The sequence below is a fragment of the Aethalodelphis obliquidens genome, unplaced genomic scaffold, assembly GCF_003676395.1.
Source record: "Aethalodelphis obliquidens isolate GAN/ISIS:26980383/991018 unplaced genomic scaffold, ASM367639v1 scaffold64, whole genome shotgun sequence".
NCBI lineage: Eukaryota > Metazoa > Chordata > Mammalia > Artiodactyla > Delphinidae > Aethalodelphis > Aethalodelphis obliquidens.
In genome coordinates this window covers 1230169-1247371 of record NW_020838008.1, presented here as the reverse complement: position 1 = coordinate 1247371, position 17203 = coordinate 1230169, and the positions used below count along the sequence as shown (strand labels likewise).

General features: G+C 50.5%; 2 protein-coding genes across 3 annotated transcripts in view; one reads left to right on the top strand and one right to left on the bottom strand.

The window, feature by feature from the left end:
* Window positions 1–5493: 5493 nt before the first annotated feature.
* The window catches only part of BAG1 (BAG cochaperone 1), a 31408-nt gene continuing 19698 nt past the window's right edge, over window positions 5494–17203 (bottom strand). Inside the window, exons 9-12 of one of the 2 annotated variants that reach the window (XR_003429168.1) lie at window positions 15096–15135; window positions 7938–8151; window positions 6998–7062; window positions 5494–5561 (exon numbers count right to left, since the gene is read on the bottom strand). The gene's annotated coding sequence lies outside the window, so the exon portion shown is untranslated. Of the gene's footprint in view, window positions 5562–6997; window positions 7063–7937; window positions 8152–13995; window positions 15136–17203 lie in introns of those variants that run through there. The other variant, XM_027089014.1, reaches the window with a different exon arrangement.
* On the top strand, window positions 7964–13872 carry SPINK4 (serine peptidase inhibitor Kazal type 4). The gene is given in 3 exon segments (XM_027089015.1): window positions 7964–8024; window positions 12695–12753; window positions 13586–13872. Coding segments are annotated over 3 exon segments (237 nt in total). The 3' UTR covers window positions 13703–13872.

The window sequence follows — 17203 nt, the reverse complement described above, 5'->3', positions numbered from 1 at the left end:
GTAAATAGTGCTGCAATGAACATTGGGATGCATGTGTCTTTTTGAATTATGGCTTTCTCTGGGTATATGTCCAGTGGTGGGATTGCTGGGTCATATGGTAATTCTACTTTTAGTTTTTTAAGGAACCTCCATACTGTTCTCCATGGTGGCTGTATCAATTTACATTCCCACCAACAGTGCAAGAGGGTTCTCTTTTCTCCACACCCTCTCCAGCATTTGTTGTTTGTAGATTTTTTTTTTTTTTTTTTTTTGCAGTACGCGGGCCTCTCACTGCTGTGGCCTCTCCCGTTGCGGAGCACAGGCTCCGGACACGCAGGCTCAGCAGCCATGGCTCACGGGCCCAGCCGCTCCGCGGCATGTGGGATCTTCCCGGACCGGGGCACAAACCCGCGTCCCCTGCATCTGCAGGCGGACCCTCAACCACTGCGCCACCAGGGAAGCCCTGTTTGTAGATTTTTTGATGATTGTCATTCTGACTGGTGTGAGGTAGTACCTCATTGTAGTTTTGATTTGCATTTCTCTAATAATTAGTGATGTTGAGCAGCTTTTCATGTGCTTCTTGGCCATCTGTATGTCTTCTTTGGAGAGATGTCTATTTAGGTCTTCTGCCTATTTTTAGATTGGGTTGTTTGTTTTTTTAATATTGAGCTGCATGAGCTGTTTATATATATTGGAGATTAATCCTTTGTCTGTTGATTCGTTTGCAAGTATTTTTTCCCATTCTGAGGGTTGTCTTTTCATCTTCTTTGTATTTTCCTTTGCTTTGCAAAAGATTTTAAGTTTCCTTAGGTCCCATTTGTTTATTTTTGTTTTTATTTCCATTCCTGTAGGAGGTGGATCAAAAAAGATCTTGCTGTGATTTATGTCAGTGTTCTTCCTATGTTTTCCTCTAAGAGTTTTATAGTGTCCGGTCTTACATTTAGGTCTCTAACCCATTTTGAGTTTATTTTTGTGTATGGTGTTAGGGAGTGTTCTAATTTCATTCTTTTACATGTAGTTGTCCAGTTTTCCCAGCACCACGTATTGAAGAGACTGTCTTTTCTCCACTGTATATCCTTGCCTCCTTTGTCATAGATTAGTTGACCATAGGTGCGTGGGTTTAGATGATGGTGCTCTTTACCCAGATGGAGGAACTGGGAGGTAGGACATCTCTGGGTAGAGAGGAGATGGTAAGTGGACTTTTGGACAGATTGAGTGAGGGGTCCGTGAAATCTCTCTCACTATTTCTATCACTGCCCCAACCACAGCATTTTATAAATATGGCTCAAGTGTCCATGTGTCCATTCCACCTTCCCACCACTTGTGAACTGCAAGCCCTTTGAGCATGGAGATCCAAGTCTCACTCATCTCTGTGGTTCCAGGACCAGCACAACGACAGGTACCCAACAGTAGGTGCTCAATTAGTGTCCATTGAATGGCAGGCTGGGTGTCCCCATGGAGAGATGACTTCAGCCCATTCCCATCACTGATTCCTTCTTGGAGTCAGATCCCAGACTAGTAGATGAAATCTCCTCTTAAAGGAGTAGAAGGGTGCCCTTTCCTCCCACTGCCATCGTGTGGGGTCCTGCAGCTTTGGACCAGGTGGAATGGGAAGTGGTCAGACCTGGGACATGTTGGGTGGCTGAGGAGGCCAGGATAAGACAGGTTGTGGAGCTGGCTGTGTCCAGACCAGGCCTCCCTGGAGTAGGTGCCCACACCCATTCCTGCTGCTCACAACAGGTAGATGGGCTGGGAGGGGCACTTGAGGCTGGTGGAAGGGTGGAGCAGGATGTTGGCTAAGGGGCCAGGTAAGACGGTCCAGGGACAAGCTGGCTGTATTGGCCATGCCCTCTGGCAGGCCCAAGACCTGACTGAGTTCGGTTTATTCACCTTAAGCCAAACAAGGCCTCTGTACCCACCACCCATCAGCAGGGCTCATGACTCAGACCTAATGGATCCTGGGTTGCCATCATCAAGGAGGGGCTGTATTCCTAGAAAAGCTGGGCGCCAGTCCAAGTCTCAGTAGTCGGTGTGAAGTCTGCTGGGTGAGGCTGGGGTGTGTCAGCTCAGCCAGTGTGCATGTCCCAGGCCTTCACTCTGACCTGGAGCAGGAGATGGAGAAATCACTGGCTTCCTTGCCTGAGCACAGTTCTTTCCTTACTGTGTTGATCCCAGCACTTGTGTAGGTGCCCAGGGCTTTTAGGGCTTGGCCTCGGCTCTGCTCCTAGGAATCCCCACTCAAGGCACTTCCTTGGCATCACAGTGGCTGCACACATCTCCCCTCATACTCTCCTCATCAGGGCCCTCACAGCTGCCCTGGGAGTCAGGCTGGTGGTGGTACATATCAGCGGGCCCATTTCTCAGATGGGAACACATGCACAGGCCCAAAGAGAGGAAGGGAAGCACCCAAGTTCATCCAACAAGTTGGTGGCTGTGCTGAGACCTAAGTACAAGCTGGCCCTCCCCTCCTGGCACTCACTTCTTTGGTCACTCCACTCCAGCCACAATGGACTCCTTGATGCTTACTGCCTGAGCATGCCAAGCTCGCTCCTGTCCCAGGGCCTTTGCACTCGCCATTCCTTCGCTTGGCAGGCTCCTTCCCCAGATCTCTGCAGGAACATTTCCTTCTTGCTCACATGTCATCATCTAAAAGCAGCCTCCTCCCCTTCTGTCACATTGTCCCCTTACACCATAATTTCTCTTCTGTATAACATATCATGTGCTCATTTTGTATTTCTTTGTTGTCTGTCACTCCACTAGAATATAAGCACATGGAAGGCAGGGACTTTCTCTACCTTATTCACAGCTGAATTCCTGGTGACTAGAATAGTGCATGAAATATAGTAGGCACTTAATACGTATTTGTTGAAGGAATGAACAAACTCAGATCTCTGGGATGCAGAGAGGTACAAGGAGAGAGTTCAAGGTCCAGAACTCTCTCCTTGTACCTCTCTGCATCCCGGAGAAGCTAGAGCAGGAAGGTAGTGAGGGAGGGGTTGGCTCAGGCTGGAGGGAGACAGCCCCTTTGCCAGAGACGCACCAGGCACTCTGACCCAGGCTGTGCCACCTGGGGTCTGGCATGTGTCAGCGGGCTCTCTAGGGTTCTCACGACCTCCCAGGAGCATGGAGGGACCAGTGGGGATAGCAATTGCCTTCACTCCACTGCTCCCTCTTTTCCAAAGCTGGGACCATCTCTGTCCTTGGACCCACTGTCTTCTGCCCCCTCTTGGAACTGTTACTCAGTATTTACTGGGCACCTACTGTGTGCCAGGCCCAGGACTGGGCACCCAGAGAGCTTTATGAGCAAGGTGGACAAGCAAATGCCACGAGAGCACAGGGCAAAGACTGACGGAGGAAGGAGGGGCAGTGGGAGGGGGGCATTCAGGAGGACAGCAGTGACCTTGCCCAGGCTGGTGGAGGGCAATAGGAAAGGTTTCAAAAGAGAGGGATATTTGAGCTGGTTTTTATAAGATGGGGCTGAGGGGGATAGAGATGGGAGACCCGGCATTGCCGGCAGAGAGAATAAATCATGCAAAGGGTTCAGTAGAACTGAAGAAGTGTAGGTCCAGAGTGGGGCTGGGCAAAGATGAGGCTGAAAATGTAGGTTGGAATCAGAGGCTGAAGGGCCTTGAACAACAAGCTGAGGAGCCTGGGCTTTGTCCTGCTGGCGGGGGGCAGCATTACAGCACTTTGGGCAGGGGTGACTTGGTCCAATTTGCATGTTAGGAAGCTCGTCCTGGCCGCTGTGTGCAGTGGTTTGGAGTGGCAGGTGAGGAGGCAGGGATATGAGCTAGGAGACTATTGAGGTAGCCAAAGATAGTCTAGGTCAGAGATGAGGGTGGCCAGGCCCAGGGTAAGGTATTGGGTGGAGAGGGACGGCGTCAAGAGCTATTGAGGAAGCAGAACCTATACACTCAGTGGAAAAGCAAAGAAGGCCGCAGGCTTGGCTCTCAGATTCCACAGCTGGAAGGTGGGGGCCAGTGATTTGGCCCCCCTGACCGTTCCAGGCTTGTCTCATGCCCCTCTCTATTCACTGACGTCACCTTGGCTACACTGGCTTCTCTGTTCCCTGATGTGCCAAGCTTCTTCCTGCCTCAGGGCTTTTATACATTCTGTTCCCTCTGCCTGCAACACTGCTCCACTCTGCTACAGCCTGCCCCGCCCACTCACCCTGTGGCCTTCTCTGATTTCCCAGATGGACAGGTCAGTCTTGGATCCTCCTAAAGCACTGAGCGTGTCTCATTCATGGGACTTATCCCAACAGTGATGATACAGTTCCGCTGCTCATTTAGTACCAATCACTCACTTAACCACAAGCTCCTTGAGGGCAGGAACTGTGTCTGACTTATTCCCTGCTGTATCCAAACACTCAGCATAGAGCTGGGCACCTAGTTGCTCATTAAACTCTTGTTGAATGAATGGGTGAATTTCAAATTAATGAATGAGGTTTATTTGGATACATTAACATCCACAGGGATGTTGTCCAATAGCAGTTGGATATAAGAGTCAGGCTCACACTTTGGTGGGAGGACAGATTAGGAAGTTTGTTACTGTGAGTGAATGTAGGAGGTGTTTGTCTGAGGAAAGAGACCTTGGGCAGCGGGGAATGGTAGGTGGGCTTGGCAGCCCACAGGCTGCCCTTGATTTTACTCTGGACTTTGGAGGATGCAGAATTCAAGCTTTCTGTTCCCTTGAACAGCTAAAACCATTAGCAGCCATTCCTGCCACAATCATAGAGGTCTAAGGTCCAAAACAAGGAAGGTGACAAGTTCCTTTGCTCCATTCTGTCCCCTTCTCACTCTAACCTGGGACACTGGCAGACAGACCTGGGGACCAGGTGAGAAATGCTGAGAGACCCAGGAGCTTCATCATATGCAAGGGTGGGGGGACTTCCCTTGTGGTCCAGTGGTTGAGACTCCACACTTCCACTGCAGGGGGCACTCGTTCGATCCTGGTTGGGGAACTAGGATCCCGCATGCCGTGCAGCCAAAAAGAACAAAAGCAAGTGTGGGGGCAGGCAAGGGGCTGGACCTGCTCAGCCTGGAGGTGCTCATCTGGGGTTCATGCAGGTACAGGAAGCTAGACAGGGAAGCAGATCTCTTGTGTGAGGAAGGGCTCCGTTCAAAACCATCCAACAATGAAGACAAATACTGTGTGATATCACTTATATGTGCAATCTAAAAAATAAAACAAACTAATGCACATAACAAAACAGAAACTGACTCACAGATATAGAGAACAAACTAGTGGTTACCAGTGGGGAGAGGGAAGGGAGTGGCATGATACAGGTAGGGGATTAAGAGGTACAAACTACTGTGGATAAAATAAATAAGCTACAGGGATATATTGTACAGCACAGAGAATATAGCCAACATTTTATAATAATTATAAGTGGAGTATAGACTTTAAAAATTGTGAATCACTATGTCGTACACCTGAAACTTATATAACATTCTACATCATCTATACCTCACTAAAAATATTAAAAGAAATCAAACCTTAAGAAAAACCCATCCAACAATGAAACTTCTCCCCATCACTGGAGGATGAATGACTTCTTGGTGGGGCTGCTGTAGGAAGGTCTGAGTGGAAGAGGAGAGAGAACCTAGATGACCTTTAAAATTCCCCTTCCTTTATGAGATGGCGTTCTTACCTTAGGGCAGGAAATCATGGTTAAATATTTGCTCTGCCCAGCTGGGCAATGGAAGGACATCTGCCACCTGTCCTTCCACCTCAGAGGCATTCCTGAGAAGGGGCAGGAGGATCTCAACGCTGAGTTATGGACCTCAGGTGGGCTTGGCTGTAGATCCCAGGCTTCTATCAGCCTGTGAGGGTGATTGTCTGGCTGCCTGTGGCCCCCAAAGGGGCTATTCTTGAACAAGAATCCTTCCCATTAATTCATTTAACTATTTTTACAACCTATTCGTAGGCTTGAAATCATTCAAAGTAAAAAGGTTTTTTTTAAAAAAACAAAACACTGATTCAAATACTTCAGAGTAGGGCTCAGCATCTGTAGTTTAAAGTTCTCCCCAGGGAAATTTATCTGCAGATGGAGCTGAAAATCACGGATCTAAACGAATTAGAAGAATGCATATGTAAATAAAATTTTGTTATTCTCTTTATAATCTGAAATTCTTTGAGGCTTCCCTGGTGGTGCAGTGGTTGGGAATCAGCCTGCCAATGCAGGACACAGGGGTTCCGGCCCTGGTCCGGGAGGATCTCACGTGCTGCGGAGCGGCTGGGCCCATGCACTACAACTGCTGGGCTTGCGCTCTGGAGCCCACGAGCCACAGCTCCTGGGCCCGCGGGCCACGACTCCTGAGGCCTGCGCGCCTGGAGCCCGTGCTCCGCAATGGGAGAGGCCGCCGCAGTGAGAGGCCCGCGCACGGCAGCAAAGAGTGGCTCCCGCCTGCCGCAGCTGGAGAGGGCCTGTGCGCAGCAAATGCAGCCAAAAATAAATTAATTAATTAAAAAAAAATTCTTTGAAAACAGATAACCAAATATCTTAGTCATATACCTGTATAAGTAAGGGGAAGTTTTAGATACTGATTTTTCTTTTTTAAATTCTTATTTTAAAATTAATTAATTAATTTTGGGTGTGTTGGGTCTTCCTTGCTGTGTGCGGGCTTTTCTCTAGTTGAGGCGAGCGGGGGCTTCTCTTGTGGAGCACGGGCTCTAGGCATGCAGGCTTCAGTAGTTGTGGCTCACGGGCTTAGTTGCTCTGCGGTATGTGGGATCTTCCTGCACCAGGGCTCCAACCCGTGTCCCCTACATTGGCAGGCGGATTCTAAAACACTGCGCCACCAAGGAAGTCCCCTAGATATTGATTTTTCCTGAACAGAATCTTATCTGTATTTAACCCATTTAAATGTAAAAGAACATAGACTACATGCAAAGCATGAGGGCATCTTCCTTACAATATGTTTTATTTTACTTTTTTTTCCTCTGTCAGTTGCACCCTCTTCATGGTGCAAAAAAAGAAATAAAAATAAATGAAAAGAATAATTTCTATTTATACCTTATTTCATACTCTGCAAAGTGTTTTCCCATCTGCTATCACCACCTCTCGTCTTCACAGCAGCCCTAGGAGGGAGACAGAGCCAGAATTATCTTCCCCATTTTATGGTGGGTAAACTGAGGTCCAGTTTAACAAAAGCAGCTTTTCTGAGCTCACGAAGTTGGTTAGTGTCAGCACTGGCCAAAGGGACCCATGACTCCAGCCCCTTTTCTCTGCCTCTGACCACCTTCCAATTGCTGCTTTTTTGTTTTCTTTTTGATATCTCTGTCTCAGTCTCTCTGAATTAGTCTCTCTTTGTTTTCCTCTTTTTTTAAATAAATTTATTTATTTTATTTATTTATTTTTGCCTGTGTTGGGTCTTCGTTGCTGTGCACAGGCTTTCTCTCTAGTTGCGGTGAGCGGGGGCTACTCTTTGTTGCAGTGCGCAGGCATCTCATTGCAGTGGCTTCTCTGGTTGCGGAGCACGGGCTCTAGGAGCGCAGGCTTCAGTAGTTGTGGCACGTGGTCTCTAGAGCGTAGGCTCAGTAGTTGTGGCGCACGGGCTTAGTTGCTCCGTGGCACATGGGATCTTCCCCGACCAGGGCTCAAACCCATGTTCCCTGCATTGGCAGGCGGATTCTTAACCACTGCGCCACCAGGGAAGCCCCTGTCTTCCTCTTTCTACTTGTTTCCCTCTGCCTCTTGCTTCAGCCCTCAGTCTGGAGTCAGCTTTGCAAGTTGTCCAAACTTTTTCTCACTTCCAAAATCTGCTGGCCATAGCCCCAGCCCCCGCCCCAGGCCACCACAAGCTCAGCGTCTCTGCAGAGAACAAACCCTTTCTAGATGCCAAGGTGCAGATAGGTGACACCTCCGGCCTCTCCATCTGGCCTCAGGTAAGATAAGGGTGGGGATCAGCACTATAAACAGGCCTCTATCGTCCCTGGCCCAGGCCCCAGCTCACTCAGGCCACGTCAGCCCAGGATCAGCATGGCTGTTCGCCTGTGGGTGGTCACCCTGGCCTTGGCTGCCCTCTTCCTTGTGGGCAGGGGTGAGTAGGCAGAGCCTGGATTCTCTGGCTTGGTGTTGGTAGGTGAGCTTGCGTGGAGCAGAGGCAGGGCCTGGAGCACCCTCTAAGGCCTTGGTTTTCTGCATATACCTTCTTTCTGCACACTGGGCTAGGAGAAAAGAAACCTGGGTTCAAATCCTAACCCTGTCCCAGAATTGCAAAAGTCCCCTCCCCTCTTGGGGACTCTGTTTCTCCAGCTATAAAGTAGGAGGTTGTTCTAGTTCAAAGCTGCACTGAGCAACTACTGGGCTAGAGATCGGGGAGGCAGAAGAGAGAAGTCTTATCTCTGGGGAGATAGGCAAGTCTGGTGGCTGTAGGGTGGTGGGTGCTGAAGAAAGCTTGGCCTGGGTCCTCTGAGCTCCCATCTGCTCTGACAGGCTGTGGTTGTGGGGCTGAGAGCAGCCTTGTGAGCACAAGGGAGCCCTCGCCCTGGGCTACACACATGCCCGCAGGAGTGGGGCCTGCTCAGGGCCTAGGGCACCTCTGCAGTCTCGCACCTGCTGGGTATCAGGCATTGTTCTGAGCCCTTAGAACTTATCAGTGAGCACACCAGAAAAAGAACTGTCCTGATAGGTCTTTAAACCCAGTGGGGTTTGAGGGAGGGGAACCAACAATAAACAAGACAGGTGCAATGTATGTTAGAAGGTGATAAAGCCTAAGGAAAAAAATACCGGGCAGGGTGATGGGGATTGAGAGGGGGTTGCAATGTTAAATAGGAGGAGTTCTCTCTGAGAGGCTGATGTTTGAGCAAAGCTTGAAGGAGGCAGAGGAGTGAGCCATGGGGGTATCTAAGAGAAGTGGGTTCCAGGCAGAGGGAACAGGCAGTGCAAAGGCCCTGAGGTAGGAGCATGTCTGGAGCGTTTGAGGTACGGCAAGGAGGCCAGCAGGGCTAGAAGAGAGTGAGGGGCAGGGTGCAGAGAGATAGGAGAAGAGATGATACAGGCAACTGGGAACTATATTGGGTAAGGCATTGGAGGTCAATGTGAGGGCATGGCTTTTCCTTTGAGTGAAATGGGAGACACTGAAGTGTAATGAGCAGAGTTACGTGTTAAAAGGTTTGCTCTGGTTGCTAAGTTGAGAACAGACTAAAAGGGGAAGCAGGGAGACTATTTAGGACACACCTGGACAAAGTCATAATGTTACAGAGCAAAGCCCAGCAGGACCCCAGGGACATTGGCCTCATGGCCAGTCTCAAACCCATTTCCCCAGCTGGGGTCATAGACTAGGAGCTGACACAATAGAGAATGGGTCTGCAGACTCTGGCCTGGCACAGCCTGCTTACTCCCAGCCTGGCATCCATTCCATCAGCAGCTCTCTTGTTGGGAACACTGAAGAGGCTGCCCTAAAGAGAGTCCTTTTGCCCATTGCAGATTCCTGCCTGGGCTGTGTGAGGAAGGGGCACACTGGGCCAAGGTCAAGGGCAGTCTGGGGGTAAATGCAACTTCCCACATCATCCAGGAAGAAACTCTGACACCAGAGAAGTTCTGAACTTCTCCCCTACAATGCACATTAGTGGTCAAATCCTGGACACTCACTGTGTGAAGGGCATTGCCACTTGGAGGCAGAGACAAAGGAACCCCAAGGCACTCAGGCCCGGCAAGAGTGACCCGGTGAGTGGGTGAGCACATGGTGGTGTGAAAGAAGCTACTAGGGTCTAGCTGCTTGTGGCCCCCCCAAATTCATATGTTGAGATTCTAACTCCCAAGGTGATAGTATTGGGTAGTGGGACCTTTTGGGGGTGATTAGGTCATGAAGCCAGAGTCCACATGAATGGGATTGGTGCCCTTATAAACGAGGCCCCAGAGAGCTCCTTCACCCCTTCACCACGTGAGGACACAGTGAGAAGGCACCGACTACTAACCAGGAAGAGAGTTCTTGCCAGACACCAAGTTTGCCGGCACCATGACCTTAGACTTCCAGTCTCCAAAAGTATGAGTAATAAACGTTTGTTGATAAGCCACCCAGTTTATGCTATTTTTGTTATAGCAGCCCAGACGGACTAAAACAGAAGCCTAAGTCCAGGCCTGCTCAGGAAGCCCTGGGGGATATCAGGGAATACTTCACTGGGAGGTGGTCTGTGTCTTGAAAGGAGGGTCTGACTCAATAGGAGGAGAAGGAGAATAGGGACATTTCAGGCAGAGGGACCAGCATAAGCCAACACAGAGCTTGTTCCAGAAGAGTGAGCAGAGAGGAATGGCGGGGGCATAGGGGCATGGGGAGGTGTACGAGGAAGTGAGCCCAGGGGAAGTTTGGGGTCAGCTCACGCGGTGCCCTAAACATAAGATGAAGAGGCTTAGTGGTCACAATAGGGAGCCTTGGAAGGGCTTTATTATTATTTTTTTAATGCTTTTTCTCCCCCGCTAACAATTATGCACCATGAAAGGTACAAGTCTTATCACTCAATGAATCCTATTCAATGAGGTTTTTTTTTTTTTTTTGCAGTACGCGGGCCTCTCACCGCTGTGGCCCCCCCCTTTTGCGGAGCGCAGGCTCCGGACGCACAGCCTCAGCGGCCATGGCTCACGGGCCCAGCCGCTCCGCGGCATGTGGGATCTTCCCGGACCGGGGCACAAACCCGTGTCCCCTGCATCGGCAGGCGGACTCTCAACCACTGCGCCACCAGGGAAGCCCCTATTCAATGAGTTTTGATGAGGCATATACCTGTGTAACCCAGACCCTTACCAAGATACAGAACAGTTCCATCATTCCAGAAATTTCCTTCATGTCAGTCAATCCCTGCCCCTACCCCACCCCTGCCCCAGAGGTAACCACAGCTCTGACTTTTTTCCACCATACATTAGTTTGCCTGCTCTAGAATGTCACACAGATGAAAACCATAGTGTGGAGTCTTTTGTGTCTGGCTTCTTAGGCGTGTTTTTGAGATTCAGCCATGGTGTTGCATGTTATCAGTTATTGGATTGTTGGGGTTTATTAATTAATTAATTAATTTATGGCTTCGTTGGGTCTTTGTTGCTGCACGCGGGCTTTCTCTAGTTGCAGCGAGCGGGGGCTACTCTTTGTTGCGGTGCGCGGGCTTCTCGCTGTGGTGCCTTCTCTTGTTGTGAAGCACGGGCTCTAGGCATGCGGGCTTCAGTAGTTGTGGCTCGCAGGCTCTAGAGCACAGGCTCAGTAGTTGTGGCGCACGGGCTTAGATGCTCCGTGGCATGTGGGATCTTCCCGGACCAGGGCTCGAACCTGTGTCCCCTGCACTGGCAGGCGGATTCTTAACCACTGCACCACCAGGGAAGCCCTATTGGCTTTTCATTGTTGAGTTGTATTGTACTGTACTGTGTATCACAGTTTATCCATTCGCCTGTTGATGGACATTTGGATAATTTCCAGTTTGGGTGATTATGACAAGGAAGGGTTTTGAGCAGTGTGGTGACAAGGGTAGATTTGCATGTTGACACTTCAACAGTGCATCAGAGGTCAGTTTTGGTTCCCTTCTTCCTCTCTGCCTTGGAAATCTCTTGTAATAGCATCTCCAGGAAAAGCTAAAACCACAGCGCCTCGCCCACCTCTAGGGATAGAGAGCTCTCCACTTCTGGAGACAGCCTCCTTCATTAAGGCATAGCTCCCACTGAGAGAAAATTCTGGAACCCACACCTGCTTCTTTGCAGCCTCCTCACGCAGATGAGCTCTGCCCTGTGAGGCTGAGAATAGCTCATCTCTCCCATGGCCCCATGACAGCCCTTCAGAGACTTCAGGAAGCAGCCTGCCCTTCTTCAACTTACATGGATACCTTTTCTTACACCTGTGGTCTTAAATACAGATCCCGTTCCCTCATCCACCTGTCACACTCGCCAGTCACATCACAATTTGCTCATGTCCTGTAAGAAGTGCGTCCAGAACTCAAGGGGCCATGGGGCATGACTGCGTGTGTGGAGTGACAGATCCATGTGCAAATCCAAGCTCTGCCCTTAACAAACTGTGTTGCTTTACCTGTGAGCCTCTTTCGTAAGTTAGTCAAGTTTCCCGGGAAGCAGACTCTGGGGAGTGCTCACGGGGTAACACCTATGAGGGATGAGGGATGTTGACTGTGATGTAGTAGAGCTGGGATGGCCCATTAGCATCATTCTGAGTAGAGAGGAGTAGTTCAGACCGTTGTACCCACATCACGCTGACATTGGATGCGAGCTGTTTCTGGGTAGGGAATGCGACCTTGGGCAAGGCAACTCCATTCTCTGAGGGTAATTCCCAGGAAAGGACTCTGCCGTGAGCAGCCAATACTCCTGGCAGCTGAGGAAATGAGTGCCTCTGGGGGTCGCAGACCACTGCTTCCTCTCCTGCCTGTTACACAGGCTTGAGAAAGCTGTGAATAGCAGTCAAGATCACGTGTTGTCATGGCCTGGTACACAGTAACTGAATTATTTTCATTGCTATTATATGGAATATAACAATCCCAGTGGGATCTAACTAATAACGAACAGGCTGGACTTTGATCTCCCTAATTCTAGACTTTCTGTCTCAGTTCTTATAATACAAGGTCACATGAGCTTTCTGGGAGCCCCTCTCTGGTGACTCACTACCTTTCCTTGAGGAATTCCAGATGGGGTGGTGGCTGGACAGATGCCCCAAAGAAGCTGTCCTCAGGCCCCTGGACCTGGGGCCTAGAGCCAGTATCACCTAATTCTTGCTTCTTTGCCTTTCAGAAGTGCCAGTGTCGGCAGCAAAGTTCATTTTCTCAAGAATGCTAAGGCAGCTGCTTGCAGTTCTGGCCTCAGGGCTGCTGATCTGGCCTTCCTTCTGCAGAGGGGAGCCCTCTCATCCATGCTGGGAAACCGGGCTTCTTCTTCTTTACACTCCTGCTCATACAACTTCAATGGCTCCGCAGAGGCCAGGGTGGCCTCCTGAGCATGCATGCTCCCCAGGTTAGCCCTTCCAGGCTGAGCAGGCCCACCCGCTTTGCCAAAGATTCACGGCTAATCAGTGCAGAGCTCAGGTCTCTCAGGCCTGGGGCCTTCACTGCTGCAGGGCACTGCCCCCCTCACCATATCCCTACCCCAGACCCCAATCCTAGTCCTGACCCAATTCTGACCCTGACCTCAGGGCTGGCTTGAAACCCTTTCAGACTGAGCTTCAATTAAGTCCCATTTCTCCAGCCTTCTCATACTAGGGGCCTGATAGGTCATGCGGGCCAGGGTGAGTTCAGGAGCCCCCAGGGAGGCGGGGCCTCCTAGGAATGATGGGTGGTTCCGTCTCCCGGGGTCCTCAATAGGACCAGCAGCAGGGTTCTATTAGACCCCGTGAGGAGTGTGTGAGCCCATAAAGACAGGCACTCACCTGGATGCCCGCATACTTGGGCTCAGCAGATATAGGTACACACTTACGTACACACCCACGGTCCACGGTCGTGTACACACACATAAGCAAACGTGCCAAAGGGCCCTGAGTGGTTGGTTTCATGCTCTTTGGACCCACACTGGGGCCTTCTTGAATCTGGCTCCTCCGTGGAGATCCCCGCCTGGCTGCAAGCAGAGCCCCCAGTTCCCTCCTCTCTGCCTCCGAATCCCTGAGCGCCTCCCCCTTCCTCTCTTCCACAGCCCATCTGTGAGCACATGGCAGAATCTCCAGTCTGCCCCTAGATATATGACCCAGTTTGTGGCACTGACGGGGTCACGTATGACAGTGAATGCAAGCTCTGCTTGGCTCGCATGTAAGTCCACCCCCCTACCTTCCCCTGGGTTGGCTTGGGTGGGCCCCATCTGTGGTGCATATGAGTCTGAAAGGAGCAGGTCTTGACCTGCTTCTTCCTTCACTCACACTTGGCCTGGGAAGAGTCCTCCAACATTTGCCCGTAACAGAGTGAGTGCAAGTATAAATCAAAAGAAGGCACATGGTTCCAAGCAGAAAGTCCCACTGGTTGGGGGTTCAGGGTTCGGGTAGAAACTCTGGGCTCTTTTCCTTGTTCTGCCCCCGACTGACTAGGTGACCTTATTTGTTCATTTATTCCTCCAGTCAACAATTATTTATTGAACACCTACTGTGTGCCGGGCACTGGGGATACAACAGGGCATAATAAGCTAGACAGCATTACCGGCTCCTGGGGCAAACAGTCAGTCTAAGGGGGAAGCCAAGCTGAAGGTCAGCCAACAGCAGCACAGAATGCTAAAGGCCCAGATGGGGGCGCACAGGGTACTGTGGGTACCAGGCAAGGACAAGGCAGGGAAGACTTCCCAGGGGAGGCGACACCTCAGCTCAGCCCTGAGGGATAAGTAGAAACTAGGTAGGAAAAAGAAGAAACAAGGGAAGGTAATTCCAAGTAGAGAAATGAGTTTGGAAAGATCTAGAAGGGAAAGAAAGTTTATATTTGAGGAAATATAAGAAGGTGGGTATGGTGGAGGACATTCTCATTTAAAGGAGAATGGGGGAGAGGCAAGAAATGAGTCTAGAGCAAGCAGGGCTGGAACATGACCTTGGTACGTCGGATCTCCTATTTGGTCTCATTTCTTCATTCATAAGACCTTGAGCCGGCCAGAGCTAAGTGAGAACACAGAAGAGAAGAAAGTCTTTGGAAGCTGCAATACTCTAGACAGATGGACAGTGTCCTAACTTGGAAAACAATCATGATAATTAAAGGCTCATGGTTACATTGGGAGTAGAATCGACAAGCTGTGAGATTGGATGTGAGGGGTTGACAGGCAGGAAGCAAGCAAGAGCAACATGCTGGTTTCTAACTTGTAGGCTTGGGTGGCTGGTGGTGTCATGTGGCAGGGGGCAGGGTGTGCGTGGCAGGTTTGTGAGGTGATGATGTTCGTGGACAGTGGAGCCTCTGGGACAACCCAGCGGCGATGTACAATGGACAGTCACATGAACAGGCCTGGAGTCTAAGACAGAGGTCCAGGCCAGAGACAGATTTGTGGCCAACAGCATGCAGAGGTGGTTGAAAGCCCAGGAAGCTGAAACCGCCCCAGGGGAGGGTGTACAGAGGGAAAAGCTGTAGAAGGATATGCCCAGGGAGCCCTGGGACCTCCCCCGCACTGTACACTGGGTGGGTGGGCAGAGCTTAGCAGGGGGTCTGGACTGGGCCAGGGTTCCTGAAGGGTACATTACGGTTCCTGAGGAGGTGGCCTCATCCTTGTCTGCTGTGATCCTAGGAAAAAGACAGGACATCCAGATCATGAACGATGGCAAATGCTAACCCCACAGGAGCCCCTTGAGCCATGAAGCTTCAGGCTGGAGAACCGTGGTGGGCATGGAGAGGATGTGACATGAAATAAAAGATTCAGCACAACCTGGCCAAGCAGGTCAGTGTCTGTGGGGATCCTGGGGAGGAGGCTGGCATAGGGGGGAATTTTGCTGTCCTCCCTACTCTGAATCTGATGTCCTCTCCATCACTCTGATGCTCCTCAACCCTGTCACATGTTCCCCTAGAGGTCCCAGGCATCTTCTGCCTTCTCGAGGGGGTCACGACTCTGAGAGTCAGTCCCTGTCCCCAGGGCTCTATGCAGTGCTCCTGTGTGCCCCAGCCTGGCCTGTCACTGAGGTCAAGAACCTAAGTGAAATCTGTACCCTCTGCCACTGCAAGGCCCAGCCTCGAACAGCCTTTGGGAGGGTCCCACACCCCTCATAGTTTTCTCCCTGGGCTGTACCAGCACCCCAAATCTCACTCACACACACACACACACACAGACCGCCCCCACCACATGTCGACACTATCATGGCTGATATTCAGGTGGTATTCATCATACATCTGACTGCTTATTACAATACTGAACCAGGTCTATAATTGTTGACAACAGGTGCTGCCCCAAGCCCTTAAGTGTCCCCCTGCACCCTGGCCACCATAGCAGGATCATGTCCAGACCCTGCTCTTCTCTTTTGGTCAACGTCCATTCTGACTGGTTGTTAAATATGTTGACATTGGACACACACAGCTCACAGGCACTCACACAATGGCCCACAGGGACACGTAGCATTGGGAAATCCCACCATAGACAGAGATCCCAGCCTGTGGTATATGTCAGATACCCGCTCTTGGCCAAAGCTTACAGGAGGAGCCTTTTGGTAGTGGTGGAGGTGGTGGGCAGAAGAGTGTGGAGAGGGGCCTGGCAGGCGGCAGCAGGGTCACACAGACTCAGATTCCTGCTCCAGGGCAGGCAGCTGGAGCAGGAAATGCTCGGTGGGAAAACACACACTGGGAGGAAAGTGGGGGCTAGGAGGACAGGAACCAGCATTCCCTGGACCACTGAAATGGGAACCTGGGCAGGAATTGTTGCTGATAGGTCTGCAGGTAGCAGGGACTGAGAGGTCACCTGTAAGGCCCTTCTATGGCTATTGACAATAGAAACTTGTTTCCCACCTGCATAGGGTTGGTATAGGATTAAGTCTGGCTGTGAGAGACCAAAAAGCCAAAATAACAGTGGCTTAAACAGATAGAAGTTAATTTCTCTCACACACAGACCTATGTAGTATGCTAACTTCATGTTCCTTTTATATTATACTCTGCTATCCTTATCAGTTTCCACCCCAATGTCCGAATAGCCGCTTCAATTCCAACCATCATGTCTACACTCAGCCCAGAGACGGGGAAGGGGCACTCTACTGCATCTGACGATGCTTCCCTAAGATGTACACACAACCCATTGGCTAAAATGTAGTCTCTTGGCCATGCTAGTGCAAAAAGACTGGGAAATATTATTTTATCTGGTTGGCCACGTATTAAGCTGCAAATTAGTAGTTCACTTAGTGTAGGAAGAGTGGATATTGGTGACATCTAAGTCTCTGCCCTAAGTGGGAAGCCCCTCTTAGACCCAAGTGGCAGAGCTCAGCCAAGCTTCTCCTCAGTGACCCTCCCCTCCCAGGCTTCCACTCACATGATGAGGAATCACAAAGGTTAAGCCTGAGCAATGTGCCAGAACACCACACAGAAAGAAAGACCTAATTCCCTACTTTACAGATATGGAAACTGTGGCCCTGTCTCTGGGAAGCACCCTGAAATGTAAGTGTGGGCCCCAAAGGCCTGTCTATGGCATGTGACCCTGCTGGCATGGCCACTGCTGATTGGCCAGAAGATTATTCTCCAGATTTTTCAAATCAGAAATAAGAAAACGCACACCAATGTAAAACAATTATACTCCAATAAAGATAAGAAAGAAAGAAAGAAAGAAAGAGAGAGAGGGAGAGGGGGAGGGGAGGGGGAGGGGGAGAGGGAGAGGGGG